The sequence below is a fragment of the Carcharhinus amblyrhynchos genome, chromosome 12, assembly GCF_965287045.1.
Source record: "Carcharhinus amblyrhynchos chromosome 12, sCarAmb.v2.hapA, whole genome shotgun sequence".
In the NCBI taxonomy this organism is placed as follows: Eukaryota; Metazoa; Chordata; class Chondrichthyes; order Carcharhiniformes; family Carcharhinidae; genus Carcharhinus; species Carcharhinus amblyrhynchos.
In genome coordinates, this window is record NC_137335.1 from 67182690 (window position 1) to 67202956 (window position 20267).

General features: G+C 44.3%; 1 protein-coding gene across 5 annotated transcripts in view; it reads left to right on the forward strand.

Annotated features, from left to right (window-relative positions):
• LOC145351065 (CAP-Gly domain-containing linker protein 4) overlaps positions 1-20267 on the forward strand; it is a 266003-nt gene that overhangs the window by 45894 nt on the left and 199842 nt on the right. For all 5 annotated transcript variants that reach the window (XM_080200665.1, XM_080200664.1, XM_080200667.1 and 2 more), the window contains exon 6: positions 14896-15014. In XM_080200665.1, the coding sequence (XP_080056791.1) occupies positions 14896-15014 (119 nt within the window). The remainder of the gene's footprint in view (positions 1-14895; positions 15015-20267) is intronic.

A 20267-nucleotide genomic window follows, 5' to 3' on the forward strand; every position in this document is an offset into this window, starting at 1 on the left:
CAATCTGCATATTGATTGGTCGACCCATGTTGGACGAGGTGGGCTCGAGGAGGAGTTCTTGGAATGCTGCCGGGATAGTTTCCTGGAACAGTGTGTGTTGGAGCCGACGAGGGAGCGAGCTATCTTGGATCTGGTGCTATGTAATGAGGCGGGTAGAATTAGGGACCTTGAGGTGAAGGATCCTCTTGGAGAGAGTGATCATTGTATGGTGGAGTTTCTGTTGCAGATGGAGGAGGAGAAAGTGGGTTCCCGGACACGTGTCCTTTGTTTGAATAGAGGGGAGTATGGTAGGATGAGAGAAGAATTGGCGAATGTGGACTGGGGGAGCGCGTTGGAAGGTAGGTCTGCTGAGGAGCAGTGGAGGATCTTTAAGGAGATCTTTCTTGGTGCTCAGCAGAAATTTATTCCGATGGTTAAAAAGGACAGTAGGAAGAGAGGTAATAAGCCGTGGATAACGAAGGAGGTGAAGGAAAGTGTTAAATTAAAAGCGGAGGAATTTAGAGTAGCTAAGAGCAGTGGGCGAGAAGAGGATTGGGAAAGGTTTAAATGTCAACAAAGATTGACAAAAAAGTTGATAAAGGAGGGTAGAAGAAGCTATGAAGCTGGGCTAGCACTTAATATAAAAAAGGATAGCAAGAGTTTTTATAAATATATAAAAAGGAAGAGGCTGGCTAGGGTGAACGTTGGTCCCTTAGCGGATGAGAAAGGGGACCTAGTGGTAGGGGATGGGGATATGGCTAAGGTCTTGAATAACTTTTTGGTTTCTGTCTTCACGGAGGAGGACGTGAATAATTTGCCGGGTGTTAGCGATGGAAAGGTGGTAGGACTGGAGGGTCTTAATGACATTACTGTTACTAGAGAGGTGGTGCGCGACAGACTGGAGGGGCTGATTGTGGACAAGTCCCCAGGACCGGATGGAATGCATCCGAGGGTTCTGAAAGAAATGGCGGAGGTGATAGTGGATGCCTTGGTGGTTATTTTCCAGACGTCGCTGGATTCCGGGGAAGTGCCGGAGGATTGGAAAACGGCTAATGTTACGCCGTTGTTTAAGAAGGGTGCCAGGCAAAAGGCGGGGAATTACAGGCCGGTTAGTTTAACGTCTGTGGTAGGTAAAATGTTAGAATCCGTCATTAAGGAGGAAATTGCGAGGCATCTTGAAGGGAATTGCTTGATAGGGCAGACGCAACACGGTTTCATTAAAGGGAAGTCGTGTCTGACCAATTTACTGGAGTTCTATGAGGATGTGTCTAGGGCGGTGGATAGAGGAGAGCCGGTGGATGTGGTCTTTCTGGATTTTCAGAAGGCGTTTGATAAGGTACCTCACAAGAGGTTACTGCAGAAGGTCAGAGGACATGGAGTTGGGGGTAGGGTGTTAGCGTGGATAGAGGATTGGTTGTCAAATAGGAGGCAGAGAGTGGGGGTCAATGGGTGCTATTCGGATTGGCGGTTGGTGACTAGTGGGGTGCCCCAGGGGTCGGTGCTGGGGCCTCAGCTATTTACCATTTATATAGATGATCTGGAGGAGGGAACCGAGTGTAGGGTGTCGAAATTTGCTGATGACACCAAGATTGGGGGAAAGGCAAATTGTGCGGAGGGTGTGGAGAGTCTGCAGAAGGATCTAGATAGGCTGGGCGAATGGGCCAGGAAATGGCAAATGGAATTTAATGTTGGCAAGTGTGAGGTGGTCCACTTTGGTAGGAAGAATGGTAGGAAGGACTATTACTTACGTGGCGAAAAACTGCAGCAGGCGACGGTGCAGAGGGACCTCGGGGTCCTTGTGCATGAGTCGCAAAAACCCAGCCTGCAGGTGCAGCAGGTGGTCAGGAAGGCGAATGGGATGCTGGCCTTCATAGCGAGGGGGATTGAATATAAAAGTAGGGAGGTCTTGCTGCAGCTGTATAGGGCATTGGTGAGGCCACAGCTGGAGTACTGTGTGCAGTTTTGGGCGCCGCACCTGCGCAAGGATATTTTGGCCTTGGAGGGAGTGCAGAGGAGGTTTACTAGGCTGATACCGGAGTTGAGGGGGTTGAGCTATGAGGAGAGGCTGAATAAACTAGGCTTGTACTCGTTAGAGTTTAGAAGAATGAGGGGAGATCTCATTGAGACGTATAAGATGATGAATGGGATGGATAGGATAGAGGTGGAAAGAGTCTTCCCGCTCAAAAAAGACAGTAGGACTAGGGGGCACAGCCTCAAGATAAAGGGGGGGCAGTTCAGAACGGAGTTGAGGAGGAACTTCTTCACTCAAAGGGTGGTGAATCTCTGGAATTCTCTGCCCGTTGAAGTGGTGGAGGCTGCCTCGCTAAATATTTTTAAGAAGCGGGTTGATGGGTTTTTGATAAGAGAGGGGATTAAGGGTTATGGGGAGAGGGCGGGAAAGTGGAACTGAGCCACGACAGATCAGCCATGATCTTATTGAATGGCGGGGCAGGCTCGAAGGGCCAGATGGCCTACTCCTGCTCCTATTTCTTATGTTCTTATGTTCTTATGTTTCGAGTCCAGAATGGCCTCCTTCTGCACTGTAGGATTCTATAATGGCTAATCATGGATCATTTGCAGTTTCTCCCTAAAGTTGGTTGTCCTTGTGTTCCCTGAAGTTGGTTGTCCTTGTGTTGACCAAAATTCATCAGATCAATTTTAAGCACATCATCTTGTATACTTGTAGGTATAGCGAGACATCTGTAGCTATAAGGCATAGAAAGTGGGAGATATTTATACTACAGTGTGAGGGAATGAATGAATGATGAGTCATAAAAGACTGCCAATGTCTGTTCACAGAGAGAATAAAGGGTGTGAATGGCCAAATGGCAGAGAAGCTAAAATGAGAGGGTAAGCTGTGACAGATGAAGATGTTGGGGGAGGGGGGAATAGATGGGACAGAGGTAAAATTTAGAAAAGAGGAAACAAAGGGGGAGAAAAGGTAAGCAAAGGAGAGAAAGAGTTGGGAGGGATGGGAAGAAAAATGAAGGACAATAAAGAAATAAAAGATAGAGAATAGTAAAAGATTAAATGAAATAGAATGAAAACAAAAGGATTGAGGTGAGGTAGAGCAAATCATCTGAAGTTGTTGAATTCGATGTTGAGACTGGAAGGCTGTAAACTGCCTAGCTGGAAGATGAGAAGCTGTTCCTCCAGTTTGTGTTGAGCTTCATTGGAACATTGCAGCAGGCCATGGACAGCCATGTGGCCATGGGAGCCGGATCATGTGTTAAAATGGCAAGCAACCGGAAGGTCAGGGTCCTGACTGCGCATGGACTGAAGGTGCTCAGCAAAGCGATCACCCAGTCTACACTTGGTCTCTCTAAACACATTTTCCCTTCACTCCCTCAGTCAGCATTCTGCAGAGACCATTCCCCCTGGGATAACCTAGTCCACTCCTCTATTATATCCAGCACCTCTCCTGTCACTCATGGACCTTTCCATGCTATCGCAGAAGGTGTAACACCTGCCCCTTTACCTTTTCTATGCTTACCACCCAAGGTCCAAAACATTCATTCCAGGTTAAGCAGCGTTTTTCAATTTGGTGTATTGCATTTGCTCCCAATGTGATCTCCTCTGTATTGGAGAGACCAAGCATAGACTAGGTGATCGCTTTGCGGAGCATCTTTGGTCTGTGTGCAATCAGGACCCTGACCTTCCGGTTGCTTGCCATTTTAACACATGATCCTGCTCCCATGCCCACACGTCTGTCCTTGGCTTGCTGCAATGTTCCAGTGAAGCTCAATGCAAGTGGGAGCAACAGCATTTCATCTTCCAGCTAGGCACTTTACAACCTTCCAGTCTCAACGTCGAGTTCAACAACTTGAGATGATTTGCTCTACCCCACCTCGATCCCTTTGTTTTCATTGTATTTTTAATTTTTTACTGTTCTCTACCTTTTGTTTTGATTTTTTTCTTCATTTTTCTCCCCCCCACTCTCTTTCCCCCTACTTTATTCCGCTTCCCATTTCCTTTTCTCCCCCTTTGCTTCTGCCATTCATAAGAACATAAGAACATAAGAAATAGGAGCAGAAGTAGGCCATCTGGCCCTTCGAGCCTGCCCCGCCATTCAATAAGATCATGGCTGATCTGTCGTGGCTCAGTTCCACTTTCCCGCCCTCTCCCCATAACCCTTAATCCCTTCTCTTATCAAAAACCCATCAACCCGCTTCTTAAAAATATTTAGCGAGGCAGCCTCCACCACTTCAACGGGCAGAGAATTCCAGAGATTCACCACCCTTTGAGTGAAGAAGTTCCTCCTCAACTCCGTTCTGAACCGCCCCCCCTTTATCTTGAGGCTGTGCCCCCTAGTCCTACTGTCTTTTTTGAGCGGGAAGAGTCTTTCCACCTCTATCCTATCCATCCCATTCATCATCTTATACGTCTCAATGAGATCTCCCCTCATTCTTCTAAACTCTAACGAGTACAAGCCTAGTTTATTCAGCCTCTCCTCATAGCTCAACCCCCTCAACTCCGGTATCAGCCTAGTAAACCTCCTCTGCACTTTATTCTCTCAGTGAACAGACATTAGCAGTCTTTTCCCCTGGTTTCTGTGGCTATAACTCATCTTTCATTCCCTCACCTTGCAGTATAAATACTTCCCACTTTTTGATTTGATTTATTATTGTCACATGTATTAACATACAGTGAAAAGTATTGTTTCTTGCGCACTATACAGATACTGTTCAAAGAGAAGGAAGTGAGAGAGTGCAGAATGTAGTGTTACTATCGTAGCTAGGCCTTTTAGCTTTGACATAGAGTCATCTGAACTCGAAATGTCAGCTCTTTTCTCTCCTTACAGATGCTGCCAGACCTGCTGAGATATTTCAGCATTTTCTTTTTCAGTGATTGGACTGAGCTTGGGATAGACTTTTGGAAATAAATGCAATTGGTTTGCCATCTTACCTAATACACATTCCTAACCCTTTTTGAATTGTCGTCCTCTAAGATTGTCTCGTTTCTTGGGTCATGGTATTGTAGAGCACTGGTCTCTCCTGATGATGCTTGTTTGAATGACTTAACCACATGTTGGTCCTCCCACCATGCATATGGAAAATCCCTCCTTAGCAACTACTCTATCTAAGTGGTGATGTTCAATCAGCAATATTGGGCATCTATGCTGCTCAGCAGTTGAAAAATTCGAGGCATCCAGATCCTCATTGCCCATGTATCGTACATCTTAAAGTTTGTCTGGGTGTGGACAGATCCCGGAACTTGAATAGATAGAACTGGTAAGGTTTTCTGATCCACGTTTATCTGGCATTTTTGACATTGAAGACGAATCCGTCACAATGAGCTACTGCTAGTGGGTGTAAATTTTGGTAATGCTCTTCATTGGTTTTGTCCGTCTCACACACGCACACAAGAGAGACAAACACACATCCAATGATATTTTTTGAAATTCTGCCGTATATTGCTGGAACAGATCCTGACAGATAGATAAAGCAAATTTCTGGAAGCAGTATCTTCTGGATGGTACCCTGAAAGTGGCTGTTTCTTGAGGTTCCTCTGCCAAATGAACTGACCAATAGCCATGTTTGGCAGCTGACTTGGAGTAAAACTGAGCTCCTGTGAATTTTGGATTCAATTCCTTTAATTTGGATATCTAGAGTGGATATCTTTTTAGAGTGAGATTTTGACGTACCTGGATTGTTCCATCTTTTTACAGTATATACTTGATGGAACTGCACAGTCAGTATGTTAATACACATGGTGGATAATAGAACATAGAACACTACAGCACAAACAGGCCCTTCAGCTCACAAGTTCCGCCGATTATATCCATACCTACCAGGCCTACCTATAACTCTCAATCCCATTAAATCCCATGTACTCATCCAAGTCTCTTAAAAGAGCCCAGCGAGTTCGCCTCTACCACCACCGACGGCAGCCGAATCCACTCACTCACCACCCTCTGAGTGAAAAATTTACCCCTGACATCTCCTCTGTACCCGCTCTCCAGCACCTTAAACCTGTGTCCTCTCATAGCGACCATTTCAGCCCTGGGAAATGGCCTCCGAGAATCCACCCTGTCTATACCTCTCAGCATCTTATAAACCTCTATCAGGTCGCCTCTCAACCTTCGTCTCTCCAGGGAGAAGAGACCTAGCTCCCTCAACCTATCCTCATAAGGCATGCCTCCCAATCCAGGCAACATCCTTGTAAATCTCCTCTGCATCCTCTCAATAGCTTCCACATCCTCCTTGTAGTGAGGCAACCAGAACTGCGCACAGTACTCCAAGTGGGGTTGACAAGGGTCTTATAAAGTTGCAGCATTATCTCCCGAATCCTAAACTCAATCCCTCGATTAATGAAGGTTAGCACACCATACGCCTTCTTGACCACATCCTCCACCTGCGAGGCCGATTTAAGAGTCCTATGGACCCGGACCCCAAGGCTCCTCCACATTGCTAAAGTCCTACCCTTGATATTGTGCTCCTTCATCCCGTTGGACCTGCCAAAATGGACCACTACACATTTATCCGTGTTGAAGCCCATCTGCCATTTCTCCGCCCAGTTTTGAATCCTGTCTATGTCTCGCTGCAACTTCTGACATCCCTCCAGACTATCCACAAAACCACCAACCTTTGTGTCGTTGGCAAACTTACTAACCCATCCCTCCACTTCCTCATCCAGGTCATTTATGAAAATGACAAACAGCAAGGGTCCTAGAACAGATCCCTGAGGCACTCCACTGGTGACCGACCTCCATGCAGAAAAAGACCCATCCACAACCACTCTCTGCCTTCTGCAGGCAAGCCAGTTCTGGATCCATAAGGCAACAGCCCCTTGGATCCCATGCTCTCTCATCTTTTCAAGAAGTCTTGCATGGGGGACCTTATCAAACGCCTTGCTGAAGTCCATGTAAACCACATCCACCACTCTTCTTCGTCAATGTGTTCAGTCACATTTTCAAAGAACTCAGCATGGCTTGTAAGGCATGACCTGCCCTTGACAAAGCCGTGCTGACTATTTCTGATCATACTAAACTTCCTCTGTAATGCTGTTACATTCCATGTCATCCAACTCACGTGTCTGTGTCAACGTACCTATAGAATGAATAGATGACCCATTGAATGCAGTTAATTTGTCTGCTGTAGGTTGTGTCATTGGTAATTACATTCAGGATTCTGACTGATGAGATATTTGCGCTTGTTCCCTTGTTGACTTTGGATGTGAGTCACAGTTTGACACTTTGGGCATGTTCTGATACAAACAAAAATCTCTCCCTTTTTGATTTTTTAAAAATTCATTCGTGGGACATAGGCGCCACTGCCTGGCCATCCCTAGTTGCCTTTGAGTGCAGCTGAGAGTCAGCCATATTCATATGGCTCTGGAATCATGTGTAGGCCAGAACAGGTAAGGACAAAACATTTCCTTCTCCAAAGGACGTCAGTGAACCAGATGGGTTTGTCCAACAATCGACAATGGTTTCATGGTCATCAATGGATATTTAATTCCAGATTTTTTAAAATTTGAATTCAAATTCCACCATCTGCCATGGCAGGATTTGAACCTGGGTCTCCAGAACATTAGGCGAGTTTCTGAATTAATAGTCTAGTGATAATACCACTAGGTCGTCATGTCCCCTGTCATTCACACGTTGTGTCACATTCACAACATGGAAAGCCTGATGTTTTCCAGTTGAAGATCTTTCTGCTCTGCATCTTCACCTTTGGCTGACTTGCCAGTAATTTTGTGTGCGTGCTTGTACGTATGTAGGTCTGTACCTCACTCCCTGTTGCTGCCAGTATGCTGCACAAAACTTTTTGTTTGGTTGCATCTTACTTCTAGTTGCATCTCTGGACCCAGATTTCTTGCATTGATAAACACAATGTTCTTTTACATTGCATAGCTTCCAACGACCTTGGCATACAGGACTGCTTCACAGTGGGTGCAACAGACTGCACTTCCCACACGACTTCCTTCTTTCTGTTTCCTGGCTACCGCACTGATACTAGTTGCATCTAATGTTTGCAGGTGTTGTCAGTAGGTTTATTGTTCCTGTCATCTTTCAGCAGTGTGTCAATATCATGACCTTTCCTCCAAAAGATCTTTTTGGGAAGCTTCAATTGGCATTGAAGCTATAACCAGCTCAATTATTCATTCAGACAGCTCAGCTTCTGAGAAATCAGTTATTTCTTTTACCAGGGCATTTGCTGATGAACTGATTGATTCTTATGGCTGTTTTCTGTAAGCCATTATCTCTAAACAACGTATTCTAGAGTTCACCTTTACACAAAACTGATCCTTCAGCATGTTCCACAGCTTGGCACAATCCTTCTGATCCTACTCAGACAGGCCATAATTCAACCCCTTGTTTTACTTTCACTTTTAGCTGCTTCTATGATGGATAAATCTAGAAAAGATAGCTTCATCCAATGTCTAAAAAGTATCAAACATCTGTGATCATTCTGGGGAATTTGGTGATCATTTTCTTGATGTTTCCTGTCTTTTACGAATGTGATTGAGAGGATTTGTAGCTTCTGTATGCCGTGGGGAGATTCAGCAATACAGTTGCATGTTTTTCTTTTTTATCCTTTTTTTTGCTGGCTGGAGTTCGTTTTTTTTTCTGTTCTGTGCTCCCTGTCATTTTTGTGGGAATGGCATTCAAGGACATTCCAATAGCCCTGTAGCTTGTACTGCTTAATAAAAAATCAACTGCCTGATTCAAATGGACCGCCTGATTCACCAATCTGCCTACCCACAAATCAGGTATTCACTGTTCTGAAATACTGTCGGTAGAGGAACTCTGCCTCCTGCCATTTTCCATGTATATACAGCCTTTTTAGTCCAGCACAAAATCTGATTTGTTGCTTTTACTACGTTCTTCAAATCTTCTTAGTTTAATTTAAGAACCACTACTGCTCACCATATTGTGTTTCTGTATTTGTTTAATACAAACTTACCAATCTGGCATGTGATTGGTGAGCTAAACGTAGGTTTGGTTTATTTGGAGATGTGGTGCAGGATTGTGCAGTAGACAGATTTACTAAATGATTAAACAGCAGTAGTTAACAGGAAAATACAGCTACAACTCCTTCATACCACATGATGAAACTGATGCTGAAAAATATGAATTAGGAGCATTTGGTCCCTTGAACCTGATCCATAATTCAATAGGATCATGGCTGATCTGATTGCTGCTTCAACTCCACATTCCACCTACCCCCATCACCTTTGACTTCCTTGTTAGTCAAGAATCAATCTAGCTCTTCCTTAAAAATGTTAATTGGCCCTGCCTCCACCATTCTCTGGGGAAAAGAATTCTCAAGATTCACAATCCTCTGAAAGAAGAAAATTTCTTCTTATCTCCATGTTAAACAGGAGACCCCTCGTTTTTAAACTGTGCCTCCGAGTTCTAGTCTGTCCCACAAAGGGAAACTTTCTTTCAGCATCCACCCTGTCAATTCCTGTCAGGATCTTATGTTTCAACAAGATTACCTCTCAACCTTCTAAACTTCAATAGCTACAAATGCAGTTATTTAACCACCCCTCCCCCCACCCCCGCTCATCCCAGGTATCAGTCAACTGAATCTTCTCTGAATTGCTTCTAATCCATTTATGTTATTTCTTAAATAAGGAAACCGAAACTGTACACAGATGTGGGAGGGCGATGCAGGATTGTGGAGGGGTGCTGAATTTGTGGGAAAACTGGTATAAATCACGATTGTTTTTTTTCCAGTGGGAGTTCAGACTCGAATCTCCCACACTCTGCAATGCAGTGGTCACAATTGTGAATATAATTAAAAGCTTGGGGGACGAGGCCTATTCATGCAGAGTCTAACAGTTCCAGAATTCTGTATGTGCACATTGGCCCCAAACCGTCAGCATGCACTTTGTGGCCAGCTTGATTGCTGGCCAGTCAGCAACCTCTGTACTGCTGCCCCGCTTAACCCCCCACTCCCAGCGGCCCGTTTGCAGCCCCCACAAGCATTCCTGGGCCAGCCATACCACCCCGTCCCGGAGCACCCTGATGCCCACCCTGCCCTTCCCAGCAGAGACAATAATGCCCCCATGGGAGGCAGACTCCCCCCCCTCCCCCGAGCAGACCATCTCCCTCCCAGCCCACCCCAATCGTTGGCTGGCCTCCCTCCCTCCAGTCCTGACGTGGGCAGTACCAAGGTGCCCCTTTGGCATGGGCTTCTTTCCCCTTGGGCACTGCCAGGGTTCCTGTGCCCAGGAGGCACCCCTGCCACACAATCCCCAAGGGGGCTCTGATTGCCCCCCTTCACTCCAGCAGGTTCTCCTGCTAGTTCCCCAAAGTGGGGAGCTACTCAAAACCTTGCTGGAATGAATTTGTACTGGTGGGGCGGGAGGTGCTGTTGGGCCTGGAGTATTTAGTCCCGGGCCCGATAATGACATTTAAATAACATTAAAATGACTTACCTGGTGTTCCTGCCAGTTTCCTGCATTGTCCTGACTGCGCCGGATTTCCAGCAATGGGAGATGTACGTGCGTTGAGAACACATGCGTGAATCCCGCGAATCGTCTCATGCACGCACCTCTCCACCTGACCTGTCAAAAAATTAGCAGGTCAGAATGGGAGAATTGCCCCCATGATCTTACCAATGCCCTGAACAACTGTAGCAAAATATCCCAATTTTATATCCCATTCGCTTTCAATAAATGACAGAATTCTATTTGCCTCTCTAACCACTTGCTGCACCTGCATATAACTGCGGGCCATGTAATTGGGCTGGACCCAATGGAATGGAAGCATCAGAAGCTGAGCCAATTGGGATCAAGGGCATGCATCCTGGGGACTGGGATCAGTTGGATCCAGGGAGAAGAGAGCAGACCTGTGTGATATTACTATCAGACCCTTGGCATGTAAATTATTATTATCATTTTAATAAACTCTTATTGTTCTTGGAGCCACATCAACTTGCCTCTAGTTATCACACTGATGACAAGGAAAAACTACTTCAGCCATTGGGACCTCGCAGTATGCAGTTAGAGGGAGAGGAAAGTAATCATTGGAGCTAAGAAGAAAAAGGTGCTGATGCCATTAATCAGGAATATAGAGCCATTTGACCCAGAAATTGAGAGTGGTGGCAAGATATCAAAAGGTTACATTATTTGGAAGACACTACGGAACACAAACGAAAGGTGATACAACTCAGTCTGTGGCTCACAAACTTAGTTTGGTGAGGAGTCGAACCTCATCTGAGGTTTTGGACACAAAAGGCAGGATTTTACTGCCACTTTGCATCCATTCTGCGGCAGGAAAATGCAGTAAAATCAGGCATAAAGCGGCTCGCATGAATAGTGCTGGTTTTTGTGACTGGTGGTATTTGACAGTCAACCTCTAGCTGGAAATTGGCAAAAGGCTGGTTAATTTATTGAAATTTATTTAAATGATCATTTTAATATGTATAGCAAGTCCGGCACTCAGTGTCTGGACTCGCATGCCTTTATGACCTAGCCGGGAGAGATTCTCTCTGGCGAGGAAAATACCTGTTCGTCATGAACGGGGAATAGTCATGTTGGCTTTGCTGGTGGAACTGGAGGCCGTTGAGCACCACCCCAGGAAGCAGAGAGCAAGGTGGGGGTCCAAGGCTTGGGCAATGCCAGCCTGGCACCATGGCAATGCCCACTAGGCACTGCCAAAGGGCGGAGCCGGTGTTGGGGGGGGTGCCTATGAGCGGCAGTGCGGGGATGGGATCTGTGGGTGGATATGACCAGTGAGGGTGGTGGGGCCTGTGTGAGGAGGGGTGTCCACTGCCACTCTACATACCATCAGTGGGAGGGAGGGAAGGGGGTCCGCCATCAGTGGGAGAGGGAGGGCAGTTGCGATTGGTCTGCGCAGTTGGGGGGAGGGGGTCGGCGGGGCCTGCATGTTGGGCTGCGGGTTCCTGTGAGTTTTTTGGGGTGGGGGGAGCTGTTTGCAGTAGTAGGGGCCTGACAGTTCTCACTTTGTCAATCAGACTGCTGCTCCTGTTAATGCGTATGTGCAGCATCAGAGGTCTGCACATGCATATTACCTCCTTCCACAGGCTGTTGGGTGCATTAAGCCCTGCCCACAGCCTCTTAGGCCAGAAACAAACTAGTCCAAAATTTTGCTGACAGAGTGGATAAGATTGGGCCTGAAAACTCACCCAAAAAACAGATCTAGAGCTCTCCCAGTTTCACGCCTGCCTGACACTTAGAAAATATCTCTTAAAGTTCCATCCAAAGTTTTTTGCTCAAATAGTGGGACTGGTCAAGGACCATTTTAACCCCTGACCTTCAGCCATCATATTGGTGTATAAATTTCACACTGTTGTGAGGGAACCAGGGGAGATGGCCTCCTAGTTTGTGGCCAGGCTGCGGAATTTAGCAGAGCACTGTGAATATGTTGACAGTTTGTCTGTGAGATCAGCAACCTCACAATACAAAAAAAGCTCCTCACTGAAACTAAACTAAAATCTCTTTAGAAAATGCCACAGAGATGTGATTGAATGCACTGAGCAAGGCGTAAAGCTGCCAACGAGCTGAACTTTTTGTGGTAGGAAATGCCTGCTATGAGGTACAGCCCCTGTGAGGGCACAGCAGAGTCTGAGAGGAGTAATACAGAACCAGGGATAGAAGCCTGTTTTCATTGTGGGGGGGAGCACTCCTAGGAGATGTGCCAATGTAAAAATCGTACACATTTCTGCTGCAAGCAAAAGGGTCATTTGTTGGCTTGGTGCAGAGCAAAGCAGGGAGAATGGAACGCATAACAAAAAACAATGGTTAAGGAAATGCCTTTTTACCAACTGGCTGAAGAACCCAACAAGGGGTTAAACATTGAACCAGATCCAACTCAACAAGTTACCATTTATTGAGATAGTCCTAATGATCAACAGCAGACCCCTGAAGACAGAGGTTATCATTGGAGCCATGGCCACGGTCATCAGTCAACAAGCATTCAGATACCTCCATAAAGGGCTGCAACCTTTGAGGTTGAGTTGTTCCAAGGTTGTTTTATCCACCTTTATGGGAGCGATGCTGAAGACTGTAGTAGCAGTTGCAGTACCGATATCCTAAAGGAACCAGGGAGTACAGTTAACAATTTCAGTGATTGAGGGTCACAGACTTTGTCTCATGGGTTGAGACTTGCTGAAACAGATAAAACTGGATTGGCTGGAGATATTGAATGTTTGAGGTGAAGGTTTTCAAGAGCTAATGAGCAGAAATTCTGATATTTTCCAGAAGGAACTGGGCTGAATAGAAGTGGTTAAAGCTAAAATTTACTTGACCTCAAGGCTCAGTCGTTTTTTTTTTCAGTTCGCCCAGTGCGTTATGCACTTCACCATCAAGTGGAAGTGGAGTTGAAAAAATTGGAAGTCTTGGGTGTCATAAAACCAGTACAATTTTCTGGATGGGCTATGCGCATTGTTCATATTCTGAAGCCAGATCGCACTGTGAGCATCTGTGGAGCTATAACTGTGAACTGAGGAGCCCAGATAGATTGATACCCTGTTTTGAAGATAGAGAACCTCTATGCAAAATTAGCACAAGGCCATAAGTATACTAAGTTAGATCTGAGTCAACAGTTGGAGTTGGATGAAGACTCTCAGAAGTTGGTCACCATTAACACCCACAAAGGGCTACATCAGTACACTTGTCTGCCCTTTGGTGTTTTGTTGGCCTGTGCCATATTTTAGCTACTATTGAAAGTCTGTTGCATGGAATCCCCAAAGTGGTGGTGTACTTGGATGATGTCCTAGGCACAGGAGCATCCCATGGAGAAAGCCTGGAAGAGGTCCTAAAAAGGTTTAAACCAGTGAGAATCTGCTTAGAATGTGGAAAATGCACCTTCCAAGCTGATGAGGTTACGTGTCTTGGCTTCAAGTAGATGCCAAAGGTTTGCATTCCCTTGAAGACCAATTGAAAGCTGTCAATGAAGCACCACAGCCTAGGAATGTGACAGAGGTAAAATCTTTTCTAGGGATGGTAAATCATGATGGGAGATTCCCGCAGAACGTGTCCACGACTCTAGCCCCAGAAGCTGAAGAAGCGTCAGTATTTCCTGATTGTGTGCCAGGATGCTCAATAAAGAAAAACATTCCATATTCTTTCTTTACCACCTTTTTCACCTATCCTCCCACCTGTGGACATGCCTGCAAGATCTCTCACTTCTTCAACTCCACTCAATATCTTCCTGTTAATTGACTGTTTCCTTTGCCTGCATTACCTCTCATTTTTCAGAATGGAAAACCATTTTCCACTTCTCTACCCACTCAACCAAACCAATGATATCTTCCTGGAATCTACAGCTATCCTTTCCTCCATCAACTACACGGCCAGTTTTTGTGTTATCTGCAACTTTCCCAATCATGTCACCCGCAATGAAGTACTTCTTGAAATATGGGCACTTGTTAATAAAACATGGAAGTCAATTTGCACACCACAAACAACAATGAAATAATGACCAGATAATCTGTCTTTTGTTATGTTAATAGAGAGACAAATATTGATCATGACATCAGGGATAACTCCCTTGCTCTGATGCATGTGAAGAATCTGTCCACTTTCTTTATCATAATCTAATATGGGATGAAAGTATTTTCTTTTTGATCTTAGTAAGTGTCTTCTGGTAGTTGTACTTCAGCTGTCTCAACTTTATGTATGTGGATCTAGAGTACAAAACTGTTTGTAATTTACCACAAAATTGGCAATCTCACTCAATTCACAGAATGGCTAGTGTGAGAAATAAAAGTCACAATACTCCAGGAGGGTGTTCAATTGAGGTGAATATGTTATTCTTACCATTTGATTTGCAATGTCTGATCTCATGATGCTGTCACCAGGTGACAGAGAAGAAATGCTTTTCTGTATCTGAGTAGTGACAATACAAAACTGAAGACAAAAGTTAAACAATTACAAAATAGCCTAATGAGTTAGTTCATTGTCAGAAAATGTTTTTATTTATTCTGTGTGTTTTGACAGAAGTGGATGCCACTTGCAGTGATTTCAACTTTGGAACATCTCTGCACATTGCAGCATCAAACCTCTGCTTGTCAGCTGTGAAATGTTTATTAGAACATGGAGCCAATCCTGTCTTTAGGGTAAGAAACTAAAATTCTTAAAATTAACAGATGCCATCTTTAGAACTTGCACTAATATCTATCATACTTCATAAAATAAGTTCACTAGGTTCACTAGGTTGATACTGGAGTTGAGGGGGTTGAGCTATGAGGAGAGGCTGAATAAACTAGGCTTGTACTCGTTGGAGTTTAGAAGGATGAGGGGAGATCTCATTGAGACGTACAAGATGATGAATGGGATGGATAGGATAGAGGTGGAGAGGCTCTTCCCGCTCAGAAAGGACAGAGGACTAGAGGGCACAGCCTCAGGATAAGGGGGGGGCAGTTTAGAATGGAGTTGAGGAGGAACTTCTTCACTCAAAGGGTGGTGAATCTCTGGAATTCTCTGCCCGTTGAAGTGGTGGGGGTTGTCTCGCTAAATATATTTAAGTCGCAGGTAGATAGGTTTTTGAGAGGCAAGGGGATTAAGGGTTATGGGGAGAAGGCGGGAAAGTGGAATTGAGCCACTTCAGATCAGCCATGATCTTATTGAATGGCGGGGCAGGCTCGAAGGGCTAGATGGCCTACTCCTGCTCCTATTTCTTATGTTCTTAAATAAGAAAATTGACACACAAATATTTAGATTTTAAAATAAATTAATTGGCCAGTTAAAGAATAGCTGTTTGTGAAGTATATATAAATATTAAGTATTCAATGGAACGAAAAGGTATTTGTTAACACAGTTCACTGTAATGTACTATATCATCCTCCTCATTGTCACTGTTATTCTAAAGGACCAGGTAAGTGATACTAATTACCTATCATAGAGAAGTGAGAGCCTTATGGACAGCGAAGTCAGATAAACATTCTTTAATGTTTTTTAAATGCCCACTGTAGGGCAGTTGTATCAAATTATGGCAACTGAGAAAACCATTTCTTATCTTTCTGAAGCATATTCTACTGCTGGATTAGATGTTCCTCCATTAACGTTATTCCATCAGTATTCTTCCTTCAGGTATTAAATGTCTATTCAAAGATGTCTACTCTTTTTTCTTTATTTAACTTCAGTTTTAGTTTTTTGATTCCTGTATTCTTCTCCTTTGGAGAGCACCTTTTACAGTCACTACTTGAATACACTGAGCAATTCTAACTATGCGTCTCTTTCGCCATCCACGGCCAGAATTTTATGTTTGTATTACATCAGATGGGATTTTCTGACAATGCTTGCCCCAAAACTGGAAAATCCCACCCAAGGTCAGTGGACCCTTGCATGGCCTGTCCCCCCTGCCCATTATGATTCCCATGATGGGCAGGACAGGAAAATTCCTCCAAGTATGTCAGAGATAAATTCACCATATGTGGATAAGCTGTTTGAGATCATAGTCAACGCAGAAGGAAGCTGTGACCCTCCCAACAAGTTGTGTCTGGAGAAAGCTTGATTTGAGAAACTATTTGTCCCTATTCTAAATAGGACAAATAGTTTCTAAATAGCTCAAAAGATGTAGGTGCCTGGTGTGGTAACTGTTGCTGGATTTTAAAACTTCTGGGAATTTGTTTGGGGAACTTTAGCTCTGTGGTTAAGAAAATACAAAGGTTTAAAATTGGGTAAATTTAATCATATTATGGATAGCCATTAATATAGTTAACCATTTTAGTTGATTTTATTGTGTGCTTCACAGTTTAGTAAACATTTATTTTGTTTAAAATCATCACAAGAGAGTCTGGAACGCCCTTAACTGGTCTTCACATCTTTCCTCACATTATACAAAATTGCAAATGTAGATGAGGGCATTCCAAATTTCCCTTCTGGGTTTTGGAATACTCAAGCATTTAACATCAGTTGTGCTCTTAACACCGCTCATGAAAAAAATGAGGGCACAGATTTAAAGTAATGTACAAAGATAATATGAGAAAAATCTTTTTTTCACAGTGAGTGATTAAGGTCTGGAATGCACTATCTGAGAGTGTGGTGGAGGCAGCTTCAATCAAAGCATTCAAAGTTTAAAGCTTATTTATTAGTCACAAGTACAAAAAAACAAAAAAAAATACAGCACAAGAACAGGCCCTTCGGCCCTCCAAGCCTGCACCAGTCATGCTGCCTGAATGAACTAAAACCCCCTACCCTTCTGGGGACCGCATACCTCTATTCCCATTCCATTCATGTATTTGACAGGACGCCCCTTAAAACTCATTATCGTATCTACTTCCACTACCTCCCCAGGCACCCTCCACCCTTTATGTTAAAAACAAACTTGCCTCATACATAGAACCACAGCACCCTACAGTGCAGAAAGAGGCCCTTCGGCCCATCGAGTCTGCACCGAACACCATTCCATCCAGGCCCTACCCCCATATCCCTACATATTATACCCACTAATCCCTCTAACCTACGTATCCCTGGACACTAAGGGGCAATTTCTTAGCATGGCCAATCAACCTAACCCACACATCTTTGGACTGTGGGAGGAAACCGGAGTACCCGGAGGAAACCCACACAGACACAAAGAGAATGTGCAAACTCCACACAGACAGTGACCCATCTTTAAATCTTGCCTCTATCACTTTAAACCTATGCGCCATAGTAATTGACTCTTCCCCACTAGGAAAAAGCTTCTGACTATCCACTCTGTCCATGTCCCTCACAATCTTGTAGCCTTCTATCAAGTTGCCCCTCAACCTCCATCATTCCAGTAAGAACAAACCAAATTTCTCCAACCTCTCCTCATAGCTAATGCCCTCCATACCAGGCAACATCCTGGTAAATCTTTTCTGTACCCTCTACAAAGCCTCCACATTCTTCTGGTAATGTGGTGACCAGAATTGAACACCATGTTCCAAGTGTGGCCTAACTAAGGTTCTATAAAGCTGCAACATGACTTTCAATTTTTAAACTCAGTGCTCTGGCTGATGAAGGCAAGCATGCCGTATGCTTTCTTGACTACCTTCTCCACCTGCTTTGCCACTTTCAGTGATCTGTGTACCTGTACATCCAAATCCTTCTCCCTGCCAATACTCTTAAGGGTTCTGTCATTTACTGTATATTTCCTATCTGTATTAGACGTTCCAAACAGCAAACAGCAAAGGTCCCAGCACCGATCCCTGAGAAACACCATGTGTCACAGCCCTCCATTCAGAAATGCACCCTTCCACAGCTACCCTCTGTCTTCTATGACTGAGCCAATTCTGTATCCACCTTGCCAGCTCACCTCTGATCCCATGTGATTTCATGTAAGTAGTCTTACCTTGCAGTGAAGTTACTGAAAGTCTTGTGGTCGCCACACTCCCATGCTTGTTTAGATACACTGAGGGAAAATTTAGCGTGGCCAATCCAGCTAACCAGCACGTCTTTCAGGCTGTGGAAGGAAACTGGAGCACCCTGAGGAAACTCACGCAGACATGGGGAGAACGTGCAGCTCCGCACAGACAGTGACCCAAGCCAGAAATCAAACCCGGATCTCTGTGAGTCAGCTGTGTTAACCACTGTGCCAATTATCATTTGAAGAGGAAGAATGCACAGGTTATGGTCAGAAAGCAGGAGAATGACACTCATTTGAAGAGCTGCCGCAGACATGATGGGCCAAATGGCCATCTTCTGCTTTGTAAAAATCCCATGACCATCAGATTTCAGAAATGTTTTTCCTTCTGTCTTTAAACTGTCTGTTATTGTGGGGTGTGTGAATTTACTGAATTTGTAAGGTATGCTTGGCAAAATAAAAATAATACAAATTTTCATTGCATCGATCAAAAATGTAATAAGGCCTGTTCATGAATGTTAAAGTATTCACACTGAGGATTATAACACTGTAATACTAGATCTTTGTCACAAGAGGTCATCAATAAGCTGTGGGGAAACAGAAAATCACTTATTAGTACCAGAAAATGTGCAAGATTTCATTTTCCCTGCACTCCACATGCCATGATGTTTTCTAATATTCCCCCGTTTTTCGTACCTGCTCCTCTTCAAGAAAAGCAGATCCCAGTCTGGTGTATTACCACAAAGATAACAATCGTTCAGTTTCTTTTCATTTTTGGGTAAAATTGAGTGAGATAATTCTTGTATGCAAAGTGGTATAGCGAATGGGCACTGAGTGAGGTTTCAATTCTCTCTGCTTGCAGAGGTTATCATGGGTCTGTATTTTTGTGGATAGACTTAATTTAAATGAGTTAGCCAGTTTGCTCCCTTGTGACAGTTTGGCACTGGAAGGGTGAGAAATCTGATTGGCCAGCTTCTACATCAAGCTAGCCTGCAGCACATGGAGAGGAGATGAATAGAGGGCTTTAACTTCCTGAAATAATACACAATGTGACTTCAATCAAGGATTCCAGATCTTCTGATTTAGCACAACTAACAGAGGAACTCAACAGCAAAAGGGAGGTTCACCTCCCTTTTGATGGGCGATGAGTATCCAGACAAATTTCTCAACAGTAGTGGAGCAGAGTGGTTGGGCAACTAAACGCGGCCATTGTTGTTCCCAGGTCCTGTCAGCAGTGCAGAGAAAGAAATGACTGTACTATGATTGTCAAGATAAAGCAGACCGTACTCTGTCAGTTGACTTGCGTCACTGTATTTTAGCCATAGTACTATTAATCAGTCACGCTGTCCACTTCCCATGCCAAATCACCACATTTGGCTGTTCTTTTCTTATTATGCACATAGTGTTGAGCTGCCCCAGACAGGGCGCAGACCATTTTTCCACTCTTTCTGTAGTACATGCTGATGCACAAAAGAAGAGGGAAGATGAGCAGGTGGTCCTGCTTCTAAGCAGACAACAACTCCAGTGGCAGAGAGGTAACTATGTTAAAGACCAGGGACAGCAGCTGTTTAGTGTTCTTCCCTTACATTTCTCTTTCAGTAAACATTAATTTACACACTCAGCTTAACTATCTGGTAGTGCATTGCATTAACACTCATCTGCTACTGCTTAATCTCACTTACCTTTCACCCGTTTTACTTTCTTGAGGTTTGGCAGGCATCTTGGGTCTTTGAAGCACATGAATTAAGGAGAGTCTGTTCTTGAAGATATGCTGCCACTTATCTTTCCAAACACCTGCACAAGTGATTGGCACTTTTGTTCTGTTGCGGATATAGAAAGAGTGCAATGAAAGTTCACCATACATGTTCCTGGGATGGTGGGACTGTCTTATGAAGAGGGATTGGGCAAACTGGGCCTGTATTCTCTACAGTTTCGAAGAATGAGAGGTGATTTTATTGAAATCTACAAAATAATGGAAGGAACAGACAGGATGATCGATGTAGGTAAAATGTTTCCCTTGGTTGGGGAGTCGAAAACTAGC